The 21,149-nt window shown below is 40.3% G+C and overlaps 1 protein-coding gene across 2 annotated transcripts in view; it reads left to right on the top strand.

The window, feature by feature from the left end:
• The window catches only part of SPC24 (SPC24 component of NDC80 kinetochore complex), a 753,264-nt gene that overhangs the window by 485,783 nt on the left and 246,332 nt on the right, over window positions 1–21,149 (top strand). For both annotated transcript variants that reach the window (XM_044084562.1, XM_044084563.1), the window contains exon 2: window positions 2,969–3,149. In XM_044084562.1, coding sequence (XP_043940497.1) covers window positions 2,981–3,149 — 169 coding nt within the window. In that variant the 5' untranslated portion in view covers window positions 2,969–2,980. The remainder of the gene's footprint in view (window positions 1–2,968; window positions 3,150–21,149) is intronic.

The following is a 21,149-nucleotide window of genomic DNA, read 5'->3' as shown; positions in this document are numbered from 1 at the left end:
GCCTAGTACTAGGAAATCTTACTCAGAAAAGTGGAAAGGATACTGTTTTTGGAGCCAGTCTCAAGGAAAGGAAACAGCCGTGCCCATCTTACCTCAAATCCTAGATTGTCTAGCAGAGCTGCTCCACAAAGGCCTATCCTTCTCATCAATTAAGATTCATGCCTCTGCCATCTCAGCTCATTACAATACTGAGCCACCCCTCGTCTCTCACCCTCTGGTCAAACAGTTCCTGAGAGGAGCTAACAATTTAAGACCCCCAAGGAGAGCTCCCACTCCTGCCTGGGACCTTAAATTTGTACTAGAGAAGCTCACGCTTCGCCCTTTTGAGCTTGCTGCTACAGCAGAGTTAAAGTTCCTCTCCCGGAAAGCAGCATTACTTCTAGCCATCCCTTCAGCAAGAAGAGTGTCTGAGTTACAGGCCCTTATGGCTGTGGAACCCTTCATTATCTTCCATCAGTTATGCTCAAGGTGGTATCCAGTGTGGCTTTAAACCAATTCATCCATCATTAGAATAAAAGGGAAAGGATCCTGTACTCCTTGAACATGCACAGACAGCTCAGGTTCTACCTTGACAGGACTAAACCTTTCAGAAAATCTGATCAGCTGCTAGTCAGCTTTGCTACAGGGGCAGAGGGCAAGGCCATTTCAAAGCAAACCATTTCCAAATAAATAGCACAGTGCATCCATTTCTGCTGCGGACACCATGGAAAACCTACCCCACAGGGATCAGAACTCATTCCACTAGGGCTACCTCAACCTCTACAGCATTCCTCAAAGGAGTCCCTACCAGGGACACCCAAGAAGCTGCAACCTGGAGTTCTGTATACACCTTCACCAAGCATTACCACTTACCTATTTTTTCTAAATCCAGAGCTGGATTTGCCACAGCAGTCTTATAAGGCCTGCTAGCCAGCCCTAATGCATCTTGACTGCCTCCATCCTTCCTCAGCTTTGGGAATCAACCCAAGTGTGATGACTGCAACAGTGAAACACAAAGTACATAGTACAGTTGTGTACACTTACCATAAATGTAGATGTTCGAGTGTACACAACCGTACTTTTTCATTCCTCAGCCTAAAAATAACTGAGAGAGGGCACTCCTTACCTTGGATGTTTGCAGACAACTCTGGTACTATCTTGACAGAATTAAATCTTTAAAGTCTTTGTATCATTTAATTTCTTGTGAAAGTAAGAAGGGGAAACCTGTGTCAAAACAGAGTTTGTTTGTCTCCGGCTCCCTTTTGTCATACTTGCTATTACAGACAGGGTCAAAGCCCATTCTAGCAGGCCTTGGCTTTATCTATGGCTTTTTGGAAAGGAATGGTTTCTAGAAGCAGCAACATGATCCTCTAGACATACATTTATAAGTTATTACAAGCTTGATTCATTGTCTAGGTCTAAATAAGGCTTTGCTAAGACCGTACTCCAGGGGCTCCTGGACCCTTCCAACTCCCAAATATAGTAAGCTAGCATAGTCTACCGATATAGCTAAGGCTACTGCAGCAATGATCATTCAAACATGTACTGTTATGGTAAATTTATTTGCATAACCCTACTGTGTTCATCATATTGACCACAGCTGCAGCAGCTACTCTCTCCATGCCTCCTTGTTTCTTGCCGTGTTCTTTATGCTAATGTGTGAATACTAATTTTTTTGTATCATTGTCTTTTTAGGTCTCAGCCTACTTCTCTCTGTTGGCATGAAAGCTCTGAAAGGCATCGCACCCAAACTTAGTTAGCTCAGCTCGAGCAGACTGACTGGGTGCATGGAAGGTGCCTTGAAGCTTTGGTATCTGGCTGGTTGTCATCTTTTGGCAGGGTATAACCCCGTGTAGCTAAGGCTACTGCAGCAGTGATCATTTGAAAATATACTGTTAGGGTAAGTTTTTTTGCACAACTGTACTTTCTGCTTACCTTAAATAAAATGCTCTTCTACTCTCAAAATTCACATAATAGTTTTCAATTTGCTGGCAAAGAATGCAATAAAAATGTTTGCTAACTGGTGCTAATCAAAGACCTACTAAAATTCAAGAAAAAAAACTAAAAGTAAAACAAGTTTAGAGTAAAACATTGCATGCAAACTGTAAGCCACTAATTTTAAAATAGTTGCAGATCAGCTTTAACTGGCAGGTTATTGAAAGATCTTTGTTTGCCACCCAGTGGTATGCTTGAAGGCTCTGATGGAGGTGAAGGAAAGACTGGTGCCCAGCATTTGTTATCAGTGGAAAACACTGCAGGCAAATGGGTATTTAAGCTGAGTATTAATGGTTTTACAGTGGTTGGTATGAACTTCTAACTGACTTGTAGCTGATATTAGATTTAACATTTAAAGGAAAAGTATTCATGTTTTGGATTGGTTCTGCAATTTTTTTTGTATCGTGTAAATTTTTTGTCTTCATCTTAACAAGCATGTGTCAGCATGGAGTTGGGGAGTAAAATGCTGAACTTCCTTACTTCCAAAGCTCAGAAATCTGAGTTTAATGGTCAGTGTATGTCTGACAAAATTGGAGTTTACTAATTGGGAGAGACTTGCTGAGGCTGTATGTAGCTGGAAAGAATGAGTACTTTGCTAAGCTTGTTGCTTTTTTGAAAACTGACTACTTCATTAGTAGGCTGTAATAGTTTGCAAACTGCTTTATATTGACACTTGTCTGGTGTATTTTATTTGGTAACCAGCTGTTTTAGTTTTGTAGACATTTCTTCCTAACTCGAGTTTATTATATGTGCGTGTACTTGTTGAAACAACAAATTTGATAGCCTTTGATTTCCTGGAAAGCAGGAATAATGTTTCATCGTTGTATAGTTTGAAGTAATGACATTTTTGTACGTAACATATTGCAACCCCCCCCCCCCCCACACACACACACACACATTCCAAGGCACACCAATTATGTTGAACTAAGTAGACTGCAATTTCTAAAAATAACTTTTATGACCTGTTGATTGTTTTTTTTTTTTTTTCCTCCAGTATTAACTCAGAATGGAACAACTTCTAGAAGATTATGCGCTCGTGGAAGAGGCCAATAAGGAAATCACAATGATGCTTCCAAAAGCCAGCATTAGTTTAGTGAAAAGGGGTACTAGTGTGCTAACTTTGTTGCTAGAGTGGATTGTTAATACAGCAAAACACCTCGAAGATATTGATAAAGGTAAGATTTGTGAATTTTGTAGCCTATAAAAAGGTTAACTCTTGTGACTCAAAAGTATGCTGATGTCTTTAGAATAAAAGTTTCCCAGTAGTAAGTCAAAACTATATTTATGCTCATGGAATGCAGGTTTTCCAGCAGTAAGTTAGTTTTCAGTTCAGTGAAGGTCTGGTGCTTATGATGTAATAAGTGATTGCTAAAAAAAGAAAAATCCACATGTCCCTATGTTGCTTTCTGCTACAAACCGCAAGTAGTATGTGCATCCATACCTTGTTTGCTCTGTTTTAATATTACAGTTTTAGGTAGTGCATTAAAAAAAAAAATAAACAAAAATTCCACACCAGTGACCAGGACGCCCCTAGTTGTACAACCGATTTATTGAGTTAAGCTCTTTTGTCTCTGTAACGTAAAAACCTTTATCAGAACTGACTACAGCTTGGAGCGTCCTGGTCATTGGCAAGGAATTTTTGTTTGTTTTCCTTTCTGCACTTTACAGCCACTTGGTTGGTTATTTAGTGCATTTAAAACCCTGTCCGTGGAAGCATTAAAGTACTGTCCATAATGTGCACTGATGATAGTTGCGCCAGCGAAGGCAAAAATGAACCTTTAACAATCGTTACTGACATTGCTGCAGTTTGCTTGAAATTAAAGGCACCATTTCACTCATATGACCTTTCTTTTTTGTAGAATGATGCATTCTGCCTACCTTTTATGCAACTACACAAGTAATTACCTCTTGTCAAAAAAGCTATTTTCTTTTTGTTGTACTCTCACTGTTTAGACTGGTATTATGGGAGGAGTATGATGTTGAGCCTTTTTAATCGGCCAAAACCACCAGAGTATTATGTTGACCTGTGAAAAGGCTGCAGGGGATACAAGTGAGCTTGAAGCAGATCTGCTTCTAGAAAGCTGTGCAGCTTTAGGTTGGTCCAGGGAAAAGATGTTTGAGGGAAAGGTGATTTCCTCATCTGAAAAATGCCCAGAGTAACAGTGGTAGCAAGCATTGTTCTCTCTGTAAAGGGGCATGTAGAGCAGATGTTAGATTACTTTTGCAAAGGCATAGTAGCAGTTGAGATAGTTGACCTCAGAAATTTCAGCAGATCTAACTAATGAGCTAATGGAGCTGCAGTTTACTTTGGAGGGGGGAAAGAACTCCGACTGCAGTGAAGTGAACTATACGGGTGGAACGGGAGCTGATGTGGCAACTAAGGAGAGGGGTATCATCTGAAATGGGTGTAAGGAGGAGATAGGGAGTAGGCACCACATGAACGACTGACCTCATTTGGCAGCACATATTTAAATACGTACTGGAAGAAGAATTTAGTAAGTTATGTTGACAGCCAGGTGGAAGAGTAGTAATTATTGACCAGGCAGATTGGAAAGATGGACACAGTGATAATAGTTGCATCAGGTCCACTGTAAAGCTGCTGTTTTTCTGTAAAGGAGTATTTTTTGGCAGTTTAATAGTATTAATAATCAAAGCGTGGGTATGAATGCATAAAACAGATTTAACATGTAGATCACTCCCTAAGGTAGGTCAGTTGAGTATAATGTAAGTAGTAAATGTAAGGAAAAAAGGCAAGTTGTAGGGAATATCTCATGTTTTTTTATTACTCTGTCATACAGTTTAGATTCAGGATTTGCTATTTTATTCCTGGAAATTTGGGGAGGGGGGGATCTATGTCCCTATCCGTACTGGTATTAGTTCACTTCCCATAATATGTTATAATTGAAGGAAGTCTGCGCCAGACTTTTAGTGGTGAGACAGCCTATTCAATAATCTTGGAAGGCACTGTGTAAGTCTCACTTTTTTGGTATTATTAATATGTGTTTTGTATTGGGTTCCCTATTCTGTTAGCTCCCCAGAAGAGCATTCTAGGCATAGACATTAAAATGGTACTAGATCAGAAGTCACTTCTACATAACCTGTAAGGAATCACATAAATATAATGGTAACTCCCTTTGAATGCACTTGTTAAGGATCCATTATGTCTTTTCAGATTCTTTTATGTGGCTTGTTTGTGGTACATTGATTTTTGTGGAGTTGACTATATGTTCTTTAGAATTTGACAGTTTGCAGAATATGATTTTCTGACAATGTTTGGTACACTGATAAAAGTTTAAACTGTCTGTCCTTGTCTCTAGCTGTTTAGTGATGGTTTTGTATTTTGATCACTTAGCAATTAATTTTATAATTACAATATATGTCCGTTTGCCAAATCTTATGGTGTTATGTTTACTGATACTATATGTGTTACAGTTAATAATACTGCACTAGGTGTGTTTATTTGTAAGCCATTTTGGAGAACTTCAGCATATTTTAGTGAAGTGACTGTGTTCAGTTTGCGGTCATCAGCATGTCCCATTATCTACAGTCCATTTCTCACTTTAAATCTGAGAAGAATTGTCTAAAAAGTAGTGGCTCCATTATAGAGCCCTATGAGCCACCAGTCAGTGGTAAACCCTAAATGGATAGCTAGGTAACCCACTCAACTTTGAGTTGTGCACCGCTGCTTAACAATTTTTTTACACATTGAATTACATATGACATGTATATTAAAAACATTAAATTATTTACTGATGCTTGCCCCTTCAAGGAATGCTACAAGACTGAAAAGACAAAATAAAATGTTATCTAGCAGAAGTACATCTCATCAGTTCAGATAAGCTGCTTTGTGACTTTTTTGATAACTTTACATGCTGTACTGGTAAGATTGATGGGCTGGTCTGATGCGACCTCCTTGTGAATTTGTACCAAGACAGTCCAGTGTTGTAGATCCGGAGTGTGTCAACACAATAATTATTTATTTGGCATTTGTTTACCAAGAAAGTCTGACTGGGTCATGAGGTACCCATTTTCAACGGAGGCTCGGGGAGAAAACCTCCAGATACATATGGTTAACAGAGTGAAAAACTAGTCAGGACATAGTCATAACATTCAACCACAAATATGAATACAACACATTAGTTTATCAGAATGAGAACTTAACATACATAATAATCATAACACTTGAGCATAAAATTTGAAAAACTACACATTGAGTTTTTATTTTGACAAACTAGGCATACGTGTTCAAGCATATATTGTATGGAAAGCCTGATAATAGGAAGATGCAGCTTTATTTACATGCTAGATTATCATAATAATTATTAATATTCTAGAGGTCATGAAATACAGTAACAGATTTTATTGATGAAGGCCTAGGATAGTATGAGGATTATCATAATTATTAATATTCTAGAGGTCATGAAATACAGTAACAGATTATATTGAAGGCATAGGATAGTATGAAGATTATAATAATTATTAATATTCTAGAGGTCATGAAATACAGTAACAGATTATATTGAAGGCGTAGGATAGTATGAGGATTATCATAATTATTAATATTCTAGAGGTCATGAAATACAGTCACAGATTATATTGATGAAGGCGTAGGATATTATGAGGATTATCATAATAATTATTAATATTCTAGAGGTCATGAAATACAGTAACAGATTATATTGATGAAGGCATAGGATAGTACAAGTAGAGAAGGGAAGGGTGTGATAGAGGGGATGGTAGGAATAGATGTGGAAAAGGTGCGACTCTAACCTCAAGGGATTATGTATAGAGGAAGGGGAGGGGAGGGTAAGTTAATAGTGGGGATAGAGAGTAGAGGTAGAAAAAGGTATTAAGAGTGCCTCACCCTGCTCTCATACAGGAGCAAATCCAGGCTTTGTTGAAGTAATCTTTTATAGAGGTTTTGAAGGAGTGCAGGTTAGTAGCAATTTTGATAGCCAAAGGAAGGGAGTTCCATAGTTTTGCCACAGAGCAGGAGTAAAGGCTTAGGCGTGGAGTTTTGTTAGGTTTATAAGTTATCTGAGATATTTATTTGGGATATGAAAGTTGGCTACGAGCAGGACAAACTAGTGGGTTGTGGATGATTTTGTATACAGTAGTAAGTTGTATGTATTGGAGGTGGAGAGGAGTTCACGCCATCTTAGGGAATCTAGGGCTTTACAGTGATGAGATAAAGGGTTGCTTTTATGGTAGATTTGGCAATTTTGTTATAGCAGTGTTCTAGTGTTTTTTAAAGGAGGTTTGGAAGTTAGTTAGAATTGGCCCCGAATAACAGAGCAAGAGGTAGGTTTTGGCCAAGGTAATTTTAGTAGCTGCTGCAAGGAATCTTTTATTCCTGTAGAGCATGTCTAGTTTCTGGTGTTTTTTTAAATACTGTTTTGTATGTGGAGGTCAAACTTGAGATTATTGTCAGATGTGACACCTAGTAGTTTGGTATGGTGAACCCATTCAGGTTCAGTATTGTTGGCTGAAAAAATTTTGAAGTTTATTTTGTTGGAGCTATGAGATTTGTGGGTGAAGAGAATTAGCTTTTTTCTTTCTTTTTGTTTTTGTACAGTAGGAGTTCAGCATTGGAGAGCAATGTTTCTATGGAACAGAAAGTTTGTTGTGTTGTACATTAATTAGTGTCTGATATCAGATGATAGTGGAGTCATCTGCTTATTGGATTAGAGTGCCTTCACACAGCAGGATGTATATAAGTTATTGATGAAGATATTAAATAGTAATGGCCCGAGGATGGATCCTTGAGGTACACCAGTGGGGGGAGGTAGAGCCCTGCCATTTTACTGCTTGTTGCCTGTCAACTAGGTAGTTAGAAAACCACTGAAGTGAAGAGGAGGATAGACCAATGGTGGAAAGTTCTTTAAGGAGTTTGGGGTGAGATACCATGTCAAATGCTTTTGACAAATTTAGAAATACTGCAGATATTAGTTTGCTAGTGTCACGGGGTGTGTTGACAGAGTCCATGAAAGATAATAAGGCTGTTGAGGTACTGTTTGCAGATCTAAAGCCATGTTGAGTGCGGGAAAGTAGGTTGTTGTGTGTAAGGTGGTGAAGTTGTAGGTGTACACATGTTTTCTCGAATCTTGGAGAGGGGGGACAAGATTGCAGTAGGATGAAATGCCTCACTTATTTAAAGGGATAATGTGTGATATTTTCCATAGGTTAGGGACATGTGATTCAGCTATGGATCTATTAATTAAAATGCTAACAGGAAATGCTATTTGCTATTCCCTCTGCTGCAAACTTTAGGTATTCTGGTGGGAGTTGCCTGCTGAGGTTGAGCAAAGTTTCAGTTTTTGTAATAGTTTTTTTTTTCATTATTCGAGATAACGGGATGAACTGAAAAGTAAGCTGGAGATGGTTTGGTTTTTGGTTAAGAGTGGTTGTGTGTGGGGTGTGTAGAGGTTAGTATTAGGGGTATTGGTAGTAGTGGTGAGTTGGGTTTACTTTTAGGTTTGATATGTACTCAATAAAGTATGTGTTGAATTTAGTGGCTGTTTGAAGAGGTGGTATACTGGCTTATGGATCGGGATTATTTTATATCCTGGATTGAGTAGTGAACGTTACAGAGGACCATAATTTCTTAGGGTTGTTTTTGTGGTTATTTTGAATGTAGGAATAGTATGATTTTTTTTTTTGTCATGCAGCATCTGTCTTTGATTGCAGAGTTGTCTGTATAAATGAGGATTGATATCTTTATTCTTTAGCCAGGCAGTCCATGCTTTGTCCCTATCTTTCATTAGAATTTTACACGATTTGGTGAGCCGTGGAGCATGCTTATTTTTTATTTTTATTTGTTTTGTTCACTGACTGGCTAGAGAGTTAAGAATGTTTAGGAAGGTGCTGCTGAAATGTTCAAATGCATTATTAAGGGGAAGCCTTTTTAGGATGGACCAGTTTATAGCTTTTAGAGATTCATTAAATTTGCTGAATTTTCGTAGATTGCATATAATTTTGAACTTGTGTTACTTTGTGAGTTGAGGGATAGTCCTGTGAGTATAGGCTGGTAGGTGGTCGCTTAAGGAGATGGGGTGTGCCTGAGGATGTAATGTTAGAAGGGTTCGAGACTAGTATCCACTTCAGAGTGGAACATTGGTGGTTGTTTTTGCTATATCTGGTATGAGTATTTATAAGTTGAGTAAAGTCACAGAGGTTGTTTATATTGTTTGTTGGATGGTGTGAGGTTAGTGTCTGCCAGTCAATGTTATCCCCTAGGATAATGGTTTTGTTTGGGATTGTTTTAGATGTCCAGGTTAGAGTATTTTCTAGACTGGTAATGTTTTGCCCAGGGGAGATGTATAAAACAACTTTGCAGATGTTCTTAGACTAGTTTAAGTTTTAGAAATGTTATAAGTAATTTGTCTGTGTAGAATTTTGGTATAGTATTTGATTATGGGGAAACTATCAAGTTGTTAGGGAAAATACCTTTTTTATGTGCTTTGTCCACTCTGATAATGCTGTAAACAGGGGGAAGAATTTCAGTGTCTTTTATTTCTGTTTTTAGCAAAGTTTGTAACCGTAGCAGTGTCTGGGTTAGTGTGTGTTAACCAGGAAGGAAAGAGTATCCGCTTACTACACATGTTCCTGATATTATATCTGGGTTAGAGTGTGTTAACCAGGCATGAAAGAGCGTCAGTTTATTGCACATGCTGCTGATATTAAGAGAGATAGGTTTAAGTTTTTTGTCTCTATAGTAGGAATGGACCTGAGTTAAGGTGAATGTCCCCCGCTCAAGTTTAAGACTGTGAAGGGAACATCTGGTTGTTGTAGGAGTTTTAAGTAATTTGGGTATTTGTTGTAGTTTTAGGTTGTAGTGCTTAGTACCAAGGACTTTAGGGTGGGAATAGAAGAAGATCTGTATAGAGATCAGTTTTGGCATTATTTGAGAGAAGCTTTTGGTGGAGGGACTTGATGAGGTAATAGTTGAGGTGCGCTTTTGTAGTAGTGCTGCAGGAAGAGTTGTTAGGGTAGAAAGGAGAAGAGGGAAGAGAAATGAGAGGCATGAGTAAAACAGCATGATTGGTGTAGAGTGAAATAGCTTAAATGGAAGTAGAGGGGGAATTATGGCTCTTGGAAGTGAAGCAGTTATACGGGGTAGAGTATAAGTGAAAATATTGTTGGATAGAAGTGCAGGAAAAGGGGGTGTGGTTAGAGCAATATGGGTGAGGTGTGGGGGGGATGTTCTGTAGTAGACTGATTAGCGTGTAGTTGGAATTGGAGGGAGTTTGCAGGAGGTGGAGCTAAAGGAAGTATAATTTATAAAAGAAGAGTGGTAGGTTCTCGTATCTTCGCTGGAATGTAAGGAATAGAGGGGTATTAAAGGCTAGAGTATAATGATGTCACAATAAGAAAAATGAGGGGGGTTTTTTGGGAAAAGAAAAGGATACAGTGTAGAATAGATAGCTACTTTTATGGAGGATGTGATTATAAATGGATATACTGCAGAGCAGTATGGGAGGGAGAAAGCTGGGAATGGGGCTAAAAATTAAAAAGAGATAAGGAAGTAGAAAACAAACTGAAGTGTGTATAGAAGTAGTAAGGTGATTTGGGGAGGGCTTTGGAAAAAGAGTCGCAAGTGAAATGTGTAATGTAGGAAGTATAATATTGGAGTAAGGGGGGTGGAAATTGGGGGTAGGGGAGCGAAGCCGAGCGTAGCTATAATATAATAATTTGTTAAACATTACAGGTAGGAATTTAGATAAATCTTCCTTGTCCCTTTGTAGGATGACCTCAGGTATGTTGCCCGATTCCATGGAACATTTGTTTTTAATTTTATTTGTGACTGCCGTTAATGTCTGTAGCTATAGTGGGTATGTTTCCCCTTGCCTGTGTAGCACTCTGATTCATTTCTTTGTTTACTGTGAATCTTGCACTATATGTTTCTATTACTTATTTTTGTAAACATGGATAATGAGTGAAATGATGTTCATTATCATTCCCACTGCTGCAGCAGCCTTTAGGCTGTATGGGTTATGTCATGCATAAACACACACAGTAATCGGCCAGCTTCCAAACTGTCTGTCCCTTCTGTAACTTCACTGTGACTGCCAATTGGACAGCCTAGAGGAGGGCAAATCATCGGTCAGAGTGAAGTTCCAGTACTTTGACTCCTTTTTAAGAAGCAGCTCAGTGGCCTCACAATTTTAAGAAGCAGCACAGTGGCCTCACAAGAACAGAAGTCGGCCTTCAGCTTCTTTTTGGCAGATAAGTCCCCTTGGAGAATCCCTGCACAGAGAAATTTTTGGTTTTATGTATTTTAACAAAAGTGCCATTTGCTGTACTTTGAGGGACTGTCCATTTGACATCTGTTATTGGATGTTTCCTGGGACCACTTTTTAGCTGTGGCTAATTTGGGGGCTATTTCTGTAATAAAATGCACTGCTTGTGTAAACTTGTGAACGTTTAGTGTTGGAAGTCTTATTTGGTTAGGAATGACTACAGATTATTTAGTGCTTGGATTCATTCTGTGACATTTTTCTATGAGACTGAATTTTCTTTGGAGAGTTTTCTAACAAATTTTGTGTGCTGTTTGTGCTAGTGTTTTGAGGACTGATAACTTATCTTCTGACTGACTCTTTCCAACAATTCTGTTGTATCATGGATGCTTACCCACACTCCTGCTGGTCCAACTTTTATAGTTCCCTTGCCAACTCTGTAGGCTTAGTCTTTGCTGTCGCTTATAGTGGGTAACTGTGTAGTGGCCATCAGTTCTCCAAGCACTGACTCACTTCTCTGGCTTCCTCTGGTGTAGTCCTTTCAACTACCATGAATAGGTGGGATCAGCAACGTCCTCTTGAGCTGTTCATTATCTGAACTGGGCATGGGAGAAATGACTTTACTAGGGCATGGAAGCACGTCTGGGGATAATATTCAGTGTTGCTGGCGAGGAGACCTCCCTTTCTGTGTCTGTTGTCAGGGATACCTGTAAAGAAAGAAAGGAAAAAAAAAGGTTCAACATCGTTCATCAGAACACATGGTGATACTTGAAAAGATGATTTTCTTAACAGCCAAGAAATTGCAGACAGTTAATCCTGGTACTAAGAATACAGCACTGGTAAAATCAGGTCAGTAGAAACATTCCTGAGGAAGACATGTCAGATGATTCTGACATGAAACACTAAGTCTGCAGATTTTCAAGCCTGAATCTCTGATCCAGAGGAAACTGGGTACTCGCAACCTACTTTGGAGGACTTTTTCTTATCTCTGACTAGCCAGGATGAGTAAGGTGTTTTTTTTATGGGAACATCTGGATGTTTCCCCTTAAATGAGGAGATGTGTTAAATGTGGACATGCCTTTTTCTGCCCCCATTCCTCTCCTGGTGCCAGCATTGGAGGATGCATTTAATGTGGACGATAACCTGATTCAGAACCTACAATCTCTAAAAAATGCAGATAGGCTTTATAAGTTTCTTCAACTAAGAACCACTTATTTTCTCACCTTAGTTCTGTCCCTGCAGCCATTTCTACATCTTCGCCAGCAGTGAATAGGCTTTTGGTGTCCTCCAACCCTTTCCCCTCCTTGTCCACAGCCATTTTATGTAAGAATTTTTTTTCCACTTTGGTGTTTAGAAGTTTTAACTATCAGACCCATATATGGACATTTGTGCTTTTGTGTACAGTTTGAAAGAATTAGCTACCACATTTCCCCCAAAGGTAGTTCATATCTGAATTCTATAGTATCTAAAGATCCTGTTTCATGTCTAAGAAGCAAAACAGTCCCTGCCTTCTCAAACCACGCAGGCAAATGAGAGATGGCAGGAGGGGAACAATAACAAATGAGGATCCTTCCCAAAAAAGAGACAGTATATAACTTCAGAATGATTGTACCAGCATTCTTCCCCCACCCCTTCCCCTCAAAATCTGTCGCAGTCACTGGCCATGTACATTCCTCTTTAACACAGAGTCTCCAACAATCTGTTGTCAAAGGTGATTTGGGAGGGATACAGTTGGCACTGGAAACAAATACTGCCTTTCAGGGGAGTTCCGCACCGACATCGGAACCAAGCAGGATTTTTTCCTCAGATTTTTTGGCACTTATTCACCCTAGGAGTCATATAACTTTGCCATCAAATCAAAGGGGCAAGACATCTATTCCAGAATGATTTTGGTACCAAAAAAGTCTTCTGGAGACCAGTTCCACATATTTTTTTCCTAAATCTGTATGCGAAAGTTCCAGAAGTCAAGGTGTTGACCTTTCAGTGTATGTGTTACATCTCATTCCCCTGGGAAACTTTGTGGTAACTTTTTAGATTTAAGAGATGCATGCCATAGGCTTCAGGGAATTTCTCAGATTCTGTGTCTGGTCACATTACCAGTTATCTGTACTGCCCCTTGGTTAATCTACTGCTCCAAAGTGTCTAGTTCCATTCATAGCTCAGTGCAAACTGAATGGTATTTTGCATATTTCCTTATTCAGATGACTTCACTCATTTTTGCAGAGTCTTTTCTCACAGTCATTACTATGGGTTTGTTCTCCTGACCAATCTGGGATTCCAAATAAAATATTAAGAAATCCCAACTGACCCTGTCAGACAGGATTCTATTGTTGTCATGTCTTGCAGACAACGTGCTGCAAAAGGATTTTTTGACATAGGAGAAGGTGGATTTTTATCTGGAAACTTTCATGAGCTTCTCATTTCAGTCTCAGACTTTAACCAGAGAACATCTCAGGATCCTGGGCTTCATGGATTCTCCAATTCCCAAGATTCCTCTTGCCAGGTAATGTGAGAAAGATTCAATGGTTTTAAAAAATAAAAAAGTACACAGTCTTAACATTTACATCCCCTTGAATTTCAGATTCTGATACGAGCAAATTCAGTTCTCTCCTTTTCTCCTCTTCTTACAAGTGAATCTGTAACTGCACATGCTTCAGATTTTGCTTGGGGAGCAGTTTCACGGGGGGGTCGGGAGTTAAAGGTGCTAGTCCTGTGGGATCCATCAGACAGACCAAGGCACACAAATGTCAGCATCACAGCATCTTGTAGTCGGTCAGAGCAAAACATAGTGGCAGACAAGCTGAGCAGGACCAGGACAGTTGCTCGCAAATGGAAACTGAATGAGGGGGGTCTTCCAGGAATTGACCCTGGTGTGGGGAACATCTAAAGTAGACCTGTCTGCCTCCTTTCTAAATAAGCAATTGAACAAATTCTGGTCTACAAGACATCTTGGAAGCAGGCCTGGGAAACGGATGCATTTTTATTGATGGGGACAGCAATGCTCCTTTATGCATTTTATCCTTTCCAGTGATTATCCAGGGTAATTCTAAAGTGTCAGAAGAACTTTTCAACAACTGGGGCAACTCCCTTTTGCCCCAGGCAACAGTTACTAAAAACTTAATCACGAACTGGACCTACTCACACAAGACGAGGGGAGTTTGATGCACCATAATCTCAAACATCTTCAATTTATTGCTTGGATGGTTCAAATCTAATTTCTATTGGGGACCTGTTTTCAGAGGACATGTAGCAGGTACTAAAGGAGGCAAGAAAATCTGCTACTAGAAAGTCTTACGTTGCCAAGTGGTAAAGTTTTTCTAGTTGCTGCTTGGCCAATAGCCAGAGTCCTATCAGGGATTATGTACCACTGGTGCTCAAATATTTGTGAGAGTTACTAGCCTCTGGCCTCTCTTACTGCTCTGTCAAGGTACATGTTGTGGCCAAACAGCTTGTCTGCCCATAGCTATGTTTTTGGTAAAATACTTTTAAAGGAGGTTTACACCTGAGACTCCCCCAGAAACAGGTTGATCCCAACAAATCCCTCATTTATGCTCATGGTTGTTTCAGTGTGCGCTTTAAATCAAACCTTCAGTGTCCAGTGTTATATCCAGATCCTCAAAGACAGAGATAAATAATTCTGTATACTTTGGTTATACATAGGTAGCTCAGGTATTGTATTATGTTCACCATTATAAACAACCTGAGTTCCAGACAGTATCAAGGCTCATTCTACTAAGGCCTTATTTTCTTTGGTGGCATATTGGACAGGGTGGACTCTAGAAGCAGCTACACGGTTCTCCGTGCATACATTTACAATCCTTTGCAAACTGGATTGTTTTTTTTCTAGATCCAGAACTGGATTTGCCAAGACAGGCTAAATGGTCTTTGATATATAGCCTGAAGTATATACTGCAGGCATGGGAACGATGAACATAGTACAATTTTGTACATTGCACTTGCTCATAATAGTAGCTGTTTGAATTCCGACTGCTGCAGTAGCTACATGTGCCCTCTATCCCCCTTAGCTTAGTATATAGTTACTGGTTGTGATGTAAATCTGTTGGTTTTTGCATGTTTTAGTGGTTCAGGATGAGTACCCTACTCAACTTTTGGGCAAGAAAGTCCTGAAGCTTCTTCATTCTGATTGAAGATCCATCTCAGGTCTGTCAAACCATCAGTCAGATTAAAGATGTGAGGGGAGGCAGCACTTTTGGAAGCTGTCCAGTTGTTTTGGGTAAGGCATAGTCCATGTAATTTAAAGGCTACCATAGTAGTGAGGAGTTTGAATATCTGCTGTTATGGGTTAAGTGCAACTTAACTGCACTGTCTTTATATGATCAATGTGGCAATATTCATCACAAATGGGACTTATCAAGTAAGTTACCCTGCATATGTCCAGAGAGTATGGAAAGCTTGGGATCTTTCTCCACATACCATTTGTTTGTGCTTTGTAGACGTAGACATGCTAGTAGAATTGAGGATGTATGTACATGCCAAATCTCAGAATTTTCTTGCTGCTGATCTGTGTATATAGACCTTTGTCTGTGTAGCACATAGTCATCTGTTACGACTGGCTTCAGCACAGAGCAGCAGACAGATAAGTACCCTGTCTAGAACGGTTCCTGTTTTCATTATTTTTTTTTTGTTTTGTTTTTTTTTTTGTGAGAGAAATATTTCTTATGTCTGCCAGGGAGAAAAAGAAAATGTGACTGTGAACAGCAGATTGCACACAAAGATTCACACTTAAGTTATTTGTTCTGCTTGGAGGCCGAACATGACATAAAACTTTTAGATCTGTCAGGCGTCCATTCCTAAGACTATCTGAAACATACTAAATACCCTTAGGACTTGCCTTGAAAATATATATCTGTAAATGTTAGCTCACACTACTTTGGCTTTGTCCTCCATCCCCTCTGTGTAAAAAGAATAGAAAATCTTTTTTAGAGGTACTTGATGGTAACCATATGTCTACTTCTGTGTTGGCCTGGAATGGGTGATTCTGTAGAGGCTCCTTTCCAGCCCCTAGACCGTTAGTCTGTTTCTTCTGGGCCCCTTCAAGTTGCCTGTTTAGAAGCCATTATGGATTTGGACTCCAGTATGTCCATCATGATTAACAGTATGGCTTAGATTGCCTAGAAGGGTGAACCTGGGCTAATTGTTTTGACTCTAGATGAAGAAGGAATTCATCAACTACTTATTCTTGAGAAAATTCAGGGTTCATTTTTGGAAGTCAGACCTACTAATTATACTCCTAAGACCATATGTCTGGGGTTTCCACATAAATGTACACAGAAAACAAAACAAAATGTTCTCCACCTGCTATTCCACATACCAGGCAGAAAACTAATGATTATTGGTTCAGTTTTGCTCAGGGCTAGTTCAAGGACTTTGACATACTAGTTAACTTTCAGCTTCTACTCTAAGAAATGAAGTGACACCCCTCTTCTCCAAAGAAAGGCACTTTTCCAACTTCGAGCAAGGGGATCTTGATTATGACTCCTATTTCTTCCTCCTCTGTCTTTAAATCTAATGCAGATGGTATAGTATCCTTACAGTGTCCCATTGAGGAGATTTTCTTTGGGGAGATCACACCCCTTTCCCCATTTTCTGCATGGGGTTGGGCATTGTCAAATGTCGCCATCTCTCTCTGTGCCATTCCCCTGCCTTCTTTGGCACTCATGCCTGTCGCATGCCTTTTCTCACACAATCCATCCAACTTTTTGCTGGATGACCTTGTTTCCTTTTGCCTTCTTCCTGTCTGCCCCAAATCATCTTTACTAGTTTTTCTACACATGTGCCTGAACAACCATTATTTGTTATCTCTGACCTTTTCCTCCAGTTGGGACTACTTTGGCTTTTGCCCTTATGTCCTCATTTCTTCATCCATCCGACAGTCTGCATTTTACCACCCATCTCTGGCACTTCTTCTCCATCACCTCTAGCTTCCTCATCTGCTCTGTCTTCACTGCCCAGGTTTCTGTCCATACAGTAGTACTGATTGCACTACTGTTTTGTACACCTTACTTTTCAGCTGCTTTGGCATCCTTCTGTCATACGCTGCACCTGATATTCTGTTCCAGTTGGCTGTAGGCCCTCTAATTCTAGCTTTGACCTCCTCATTCAGGCTTCCCTTCTCCTCAACCACCGCGCTCAGATAATTGAAGTTGTTAACCTGTTCCACTATTTTTCCATTCTCCACTTCTTCTGAACTCTACAGTTTACTGCCATTTCAACTGTTTTATGTGTACTCTTGTTTCATCCCATGTGCCTTTAGTTTTGTATTCCATTCCCATATCCTTTGCTGAAGTTCTTGCTCAGACTCTGGCTGTAATGCCAAATCATCTGTATACAACAACTTTTGCTAGTCCTTTCCCTCTAACCTATTTGCTAATGTAGTCCATCACCAGTATGAACAGCAGTGGGTTCATGCACACTCACTCCCACTGGGAAACCGCTCTGCAAGATTGAACACTGTTCGTTCCAGAGTCATTCGGTCTTTGTACATAACTTGCACTAATTCTACCAGTGTTTCTAGGATTTCAAACCACCGCAAGTCTGCCGAAATTAACTTTCTTGGGACCTTTGTTATACGCTTTCTCCAAGTTTAGGAGTGCCCATTTGGACACTCTCTTCATCTCTAGCTTCTTCTCATCTATCTATCTCACTGCAAATATTGGGTCAGTTGTGCTGCATCCTGATCTGAATCCCAACTGCTAGTTTCCTATCTTACTTTCTACAACTCTGCATACTTCTCTATTGTTACCGGGGATAGTGCCCTCAACCCTCCTGGACATGGGCAGTCATCACTAAATGCAATCTTGAGTATTGACTAGTACCTGTATTGTATTGCATTGGTTTGAAATGGCTAGGCTTAAAATGACCTGCGGGTCGATAGCCTAGTAATGTCCTATGATCCTATGAGTCAATCAACCTCTCTAGAGCTTTCATGCAATGTGATAGGAGTTTGATACTTCTGCACTGCCCACAGTTGTGAATGTCCCCTTTGTCCTTGAACTCTGGCACTAGTATGCTTATTCTACAGTCATCTAGGGTATGTCTTTCTATATCCACTGCTATGAGTACCCTCAGGAGCCATTTCTCCCCTATCTCACCCAACATCTTTATCATATCAGCTGTGACCTCATCTGAACCTGCTGCTTGCCCTGACTTCATTTTCCTTAGTGCTAGTGTTACTTCTTCTAGGGTGGGCTCCTCCTCTTCTCTCATCGTCAGCTGTGTCGGGCGCAGTACAGCTTCTGTGTATTTTTTCATTCATAAGCTGGTGGAAGTACTTCTTCCATCTGCCTTTGATGTCCTGTGGACTGGTGAGCAGGTTGCTACTGCCATCCCTTATGAAGGGTATCTTGACTATTTTCTTTATCTTTCTGTCTTTGCCTTGCAACCTTCTTTTTGCCTTTGCCTTGCAACCTTCTTTTTGCCATCTACTGACTTGCTTTCCAGAAGATGGTAGAGTGCCTCTGATGCTTTGTTCTTTGCTATTGCCACTCCTTTCTTAGCTTCTTTGTTAGCCTGGTCTTTCTTTTCTGTCTCCCACTATCTCCTGCACTCCTGTCCTTTCTTTTGATGACTTCCTGGACTTCTGCATTCCACCACCAAATTTCCTTCTGTACCTGATTTCCATACCAGGTTGGCCACGAATCTGTTCTTGTAGTCCTCACGCATGCTGTTTTGAGGTGCTGCCATTTTTCTTCAACTCCACTTATTTCCTCCTCTTCTTGAGATGCTTGAGCCCTGAATATTTCCTTAAACTGTTTCCTTGTTAATTCCTTAAACTGATGTGCTTTCTCTCCAGTCCACTTCTAGGACTTCAGCCTGGTCTCTGTTGAACTTATAGCCTTCTCTAACCACTGCTTGCTGATTGTGGCCAACCAGTGGTTTATACTTTGAGCCAACTATTTCTCTGGGGATGACTTGCAATTGCTCATTCTACCAGAGTGCCCTTTCCTTACTAGGAAGAAGTCAATCTGAGTTGCATGTTGGTCACTCTTGCACATGATCTTGTGATTGTCTCCCTTTCTGAACCATTTGCTGGCTACTTTCAAGCCATCTGCCAGACAGAAGTCTAGAATGGCCTCTCCTCCTCTATTCCTGTTGCCCCACCCATGTGGACCTAGCCACTCATTATATTCTGTTTTGCCTGTCCCTGATGTGTGCTTTCATGTTACCCATTACTAACACCTGTTCACGTTGTCGTGCTTTATCTTGTAGGTCCTGCAACTATTTGAATACACTCTCTTCCTCACTGTCCGAACCCTATTGTGGGGCATTGGGCAGTATTCATAATCTCAGCCTAACTGCCACAAGTCTGTCACTAATTTGGATGACATTCTTCACTGCCTTCTGAAGTCTCTCCCCTCACCATAATTCACACACCATTTCTAGCCTGTCGTCCTCCAGAGTAGTAGACTTTGGATCCCAAGCCAAGTGGCTTTGCTGCATTGCCCTTCCATTTTGTCCCCTGGATACATAGGATTTCCAGCCTCTTCCTTACCATCATGCCATCCACCTCCAGGCTTTGTCCTGTCAATGAGCTTACATCGAGGGTGACACTTCTTAGTTTGTTTAGCAGGTTGATGGTTTTATCTCCAGCTTTCTCTCAATAGAGCTATCCCAGGTAACCCAAGCTGGGCAACTGGCCACCAGTGGGCGAGTAGCTTATTGACCCAGAGCTGCTGGACTTTATAGATGGGGCACACTAGCCACTAGGGGCACTTGCACCCCTCACACTGTTAGCATGGGTCCCCGGCATTAGTCAACACAACCAAATTACCTAGAGCCATATTTTACACCATTGAGTGGCTAGCCCTTGCCATGGCATGTAGTCTGTGATTCATGTCCTCCTATCTTTTGGATACTGTACATCACAGTAGGTGCCCAAAGCGGGCAGCTCTCCCCACTATAGGGTACCTTGTATAGTCTGTGCTGCTGCCCATAGCTTGGTTCTTTTGGTGAGTTTGTGATGGAAATACTCGGCATATTTTTGGAGGTGGGTAGAACCCCACAGAGACCCAGGGAGGACATGCAAACTCCACAAAGGCATTGGCCAGAAGTTAGGCTCAAACCTTGTACATGGGAGGTGAATACCTCTGGTCATGCCAGCTGGTCTCTACAACCTTTGGGGACACTATTTCCAAAATAAAAGGGCTATTTAAATGGGAGGGTGTAGAGGTTTTTGGCTTCCCGAAAACATACTATAAACTTTTTATTATGGACATTTCCTAATTTCCTAAACTAATTGCCTTCCTTCTGGTACTAGGAGCATCACAGAACTCTTGTGTCTTTTGACCCTCAACATTCAGCCTTTAAAATGCCAGATCTTTATAAAAATCCTGTAGCAGATCTGACTGTAACCTCTTCTGAGCTGATAAAGGAACTTGGACTTTTTCCATTTTCTGATCCATAGCAAAGCTCTAGATAGATATGACAGTGCAGTCATCTGTCAGTTTCATATGACAAAATACCTGCTACCTATTCTGAGCAATGCAGGGCAAACTACTGCTGCTATTCCAGAGTCTGATCTTGGATCTAATCTAGACATGCTTAATTCTTTAAGGTAGCTAAGCACTGCTAAATGTGGTTAAATGCTGTGGATACTGCTTATAGAGCAGCTGTCATTGGTACTGTTCTGAGGTATGATTGGTTAAGATTACAATTTCTCTCTGAAGATTTTAAAGCATAACTTTTAAATGCACCCTCAGATAAAGATTTGTTTGGAAACTCCTCTGAAGAAGTGTTTCCATGTTGGAATAAAAGATGGGGAAACTAATGTACTGTGTTAAACAACTCTTCCTTTCCCCAGTTCCTGGAACATTTTTGCAAGCCACCCAAATATGCACAGCAAAATTCTGGAAATGGTCAATTTAAAAAGAAATGGCAAGGACACCTTAAAGACTTGCTTAACTGATCTCCATGATCCAA

This window comes from Protopterus annectens, chromosome 9.part0 (genome assembly GCF_019279795.1).
Source record: "Protopterus annectens isolate FY-2018-M chromosome 9.part0, PAN1.0, whole genome shotgun sequence".
Taxonomy (NCBI): Eukaryota; Metazoa; Chordata; order Ceratodontiformes; family Protopteridae; genus Protopterus; species Protopterus annectens.
The sequence above is the reverse complement of the archived record's forward strand: the minus strand, read 5'-3'. Positions and strand labels throughout refer to the sequence as shown.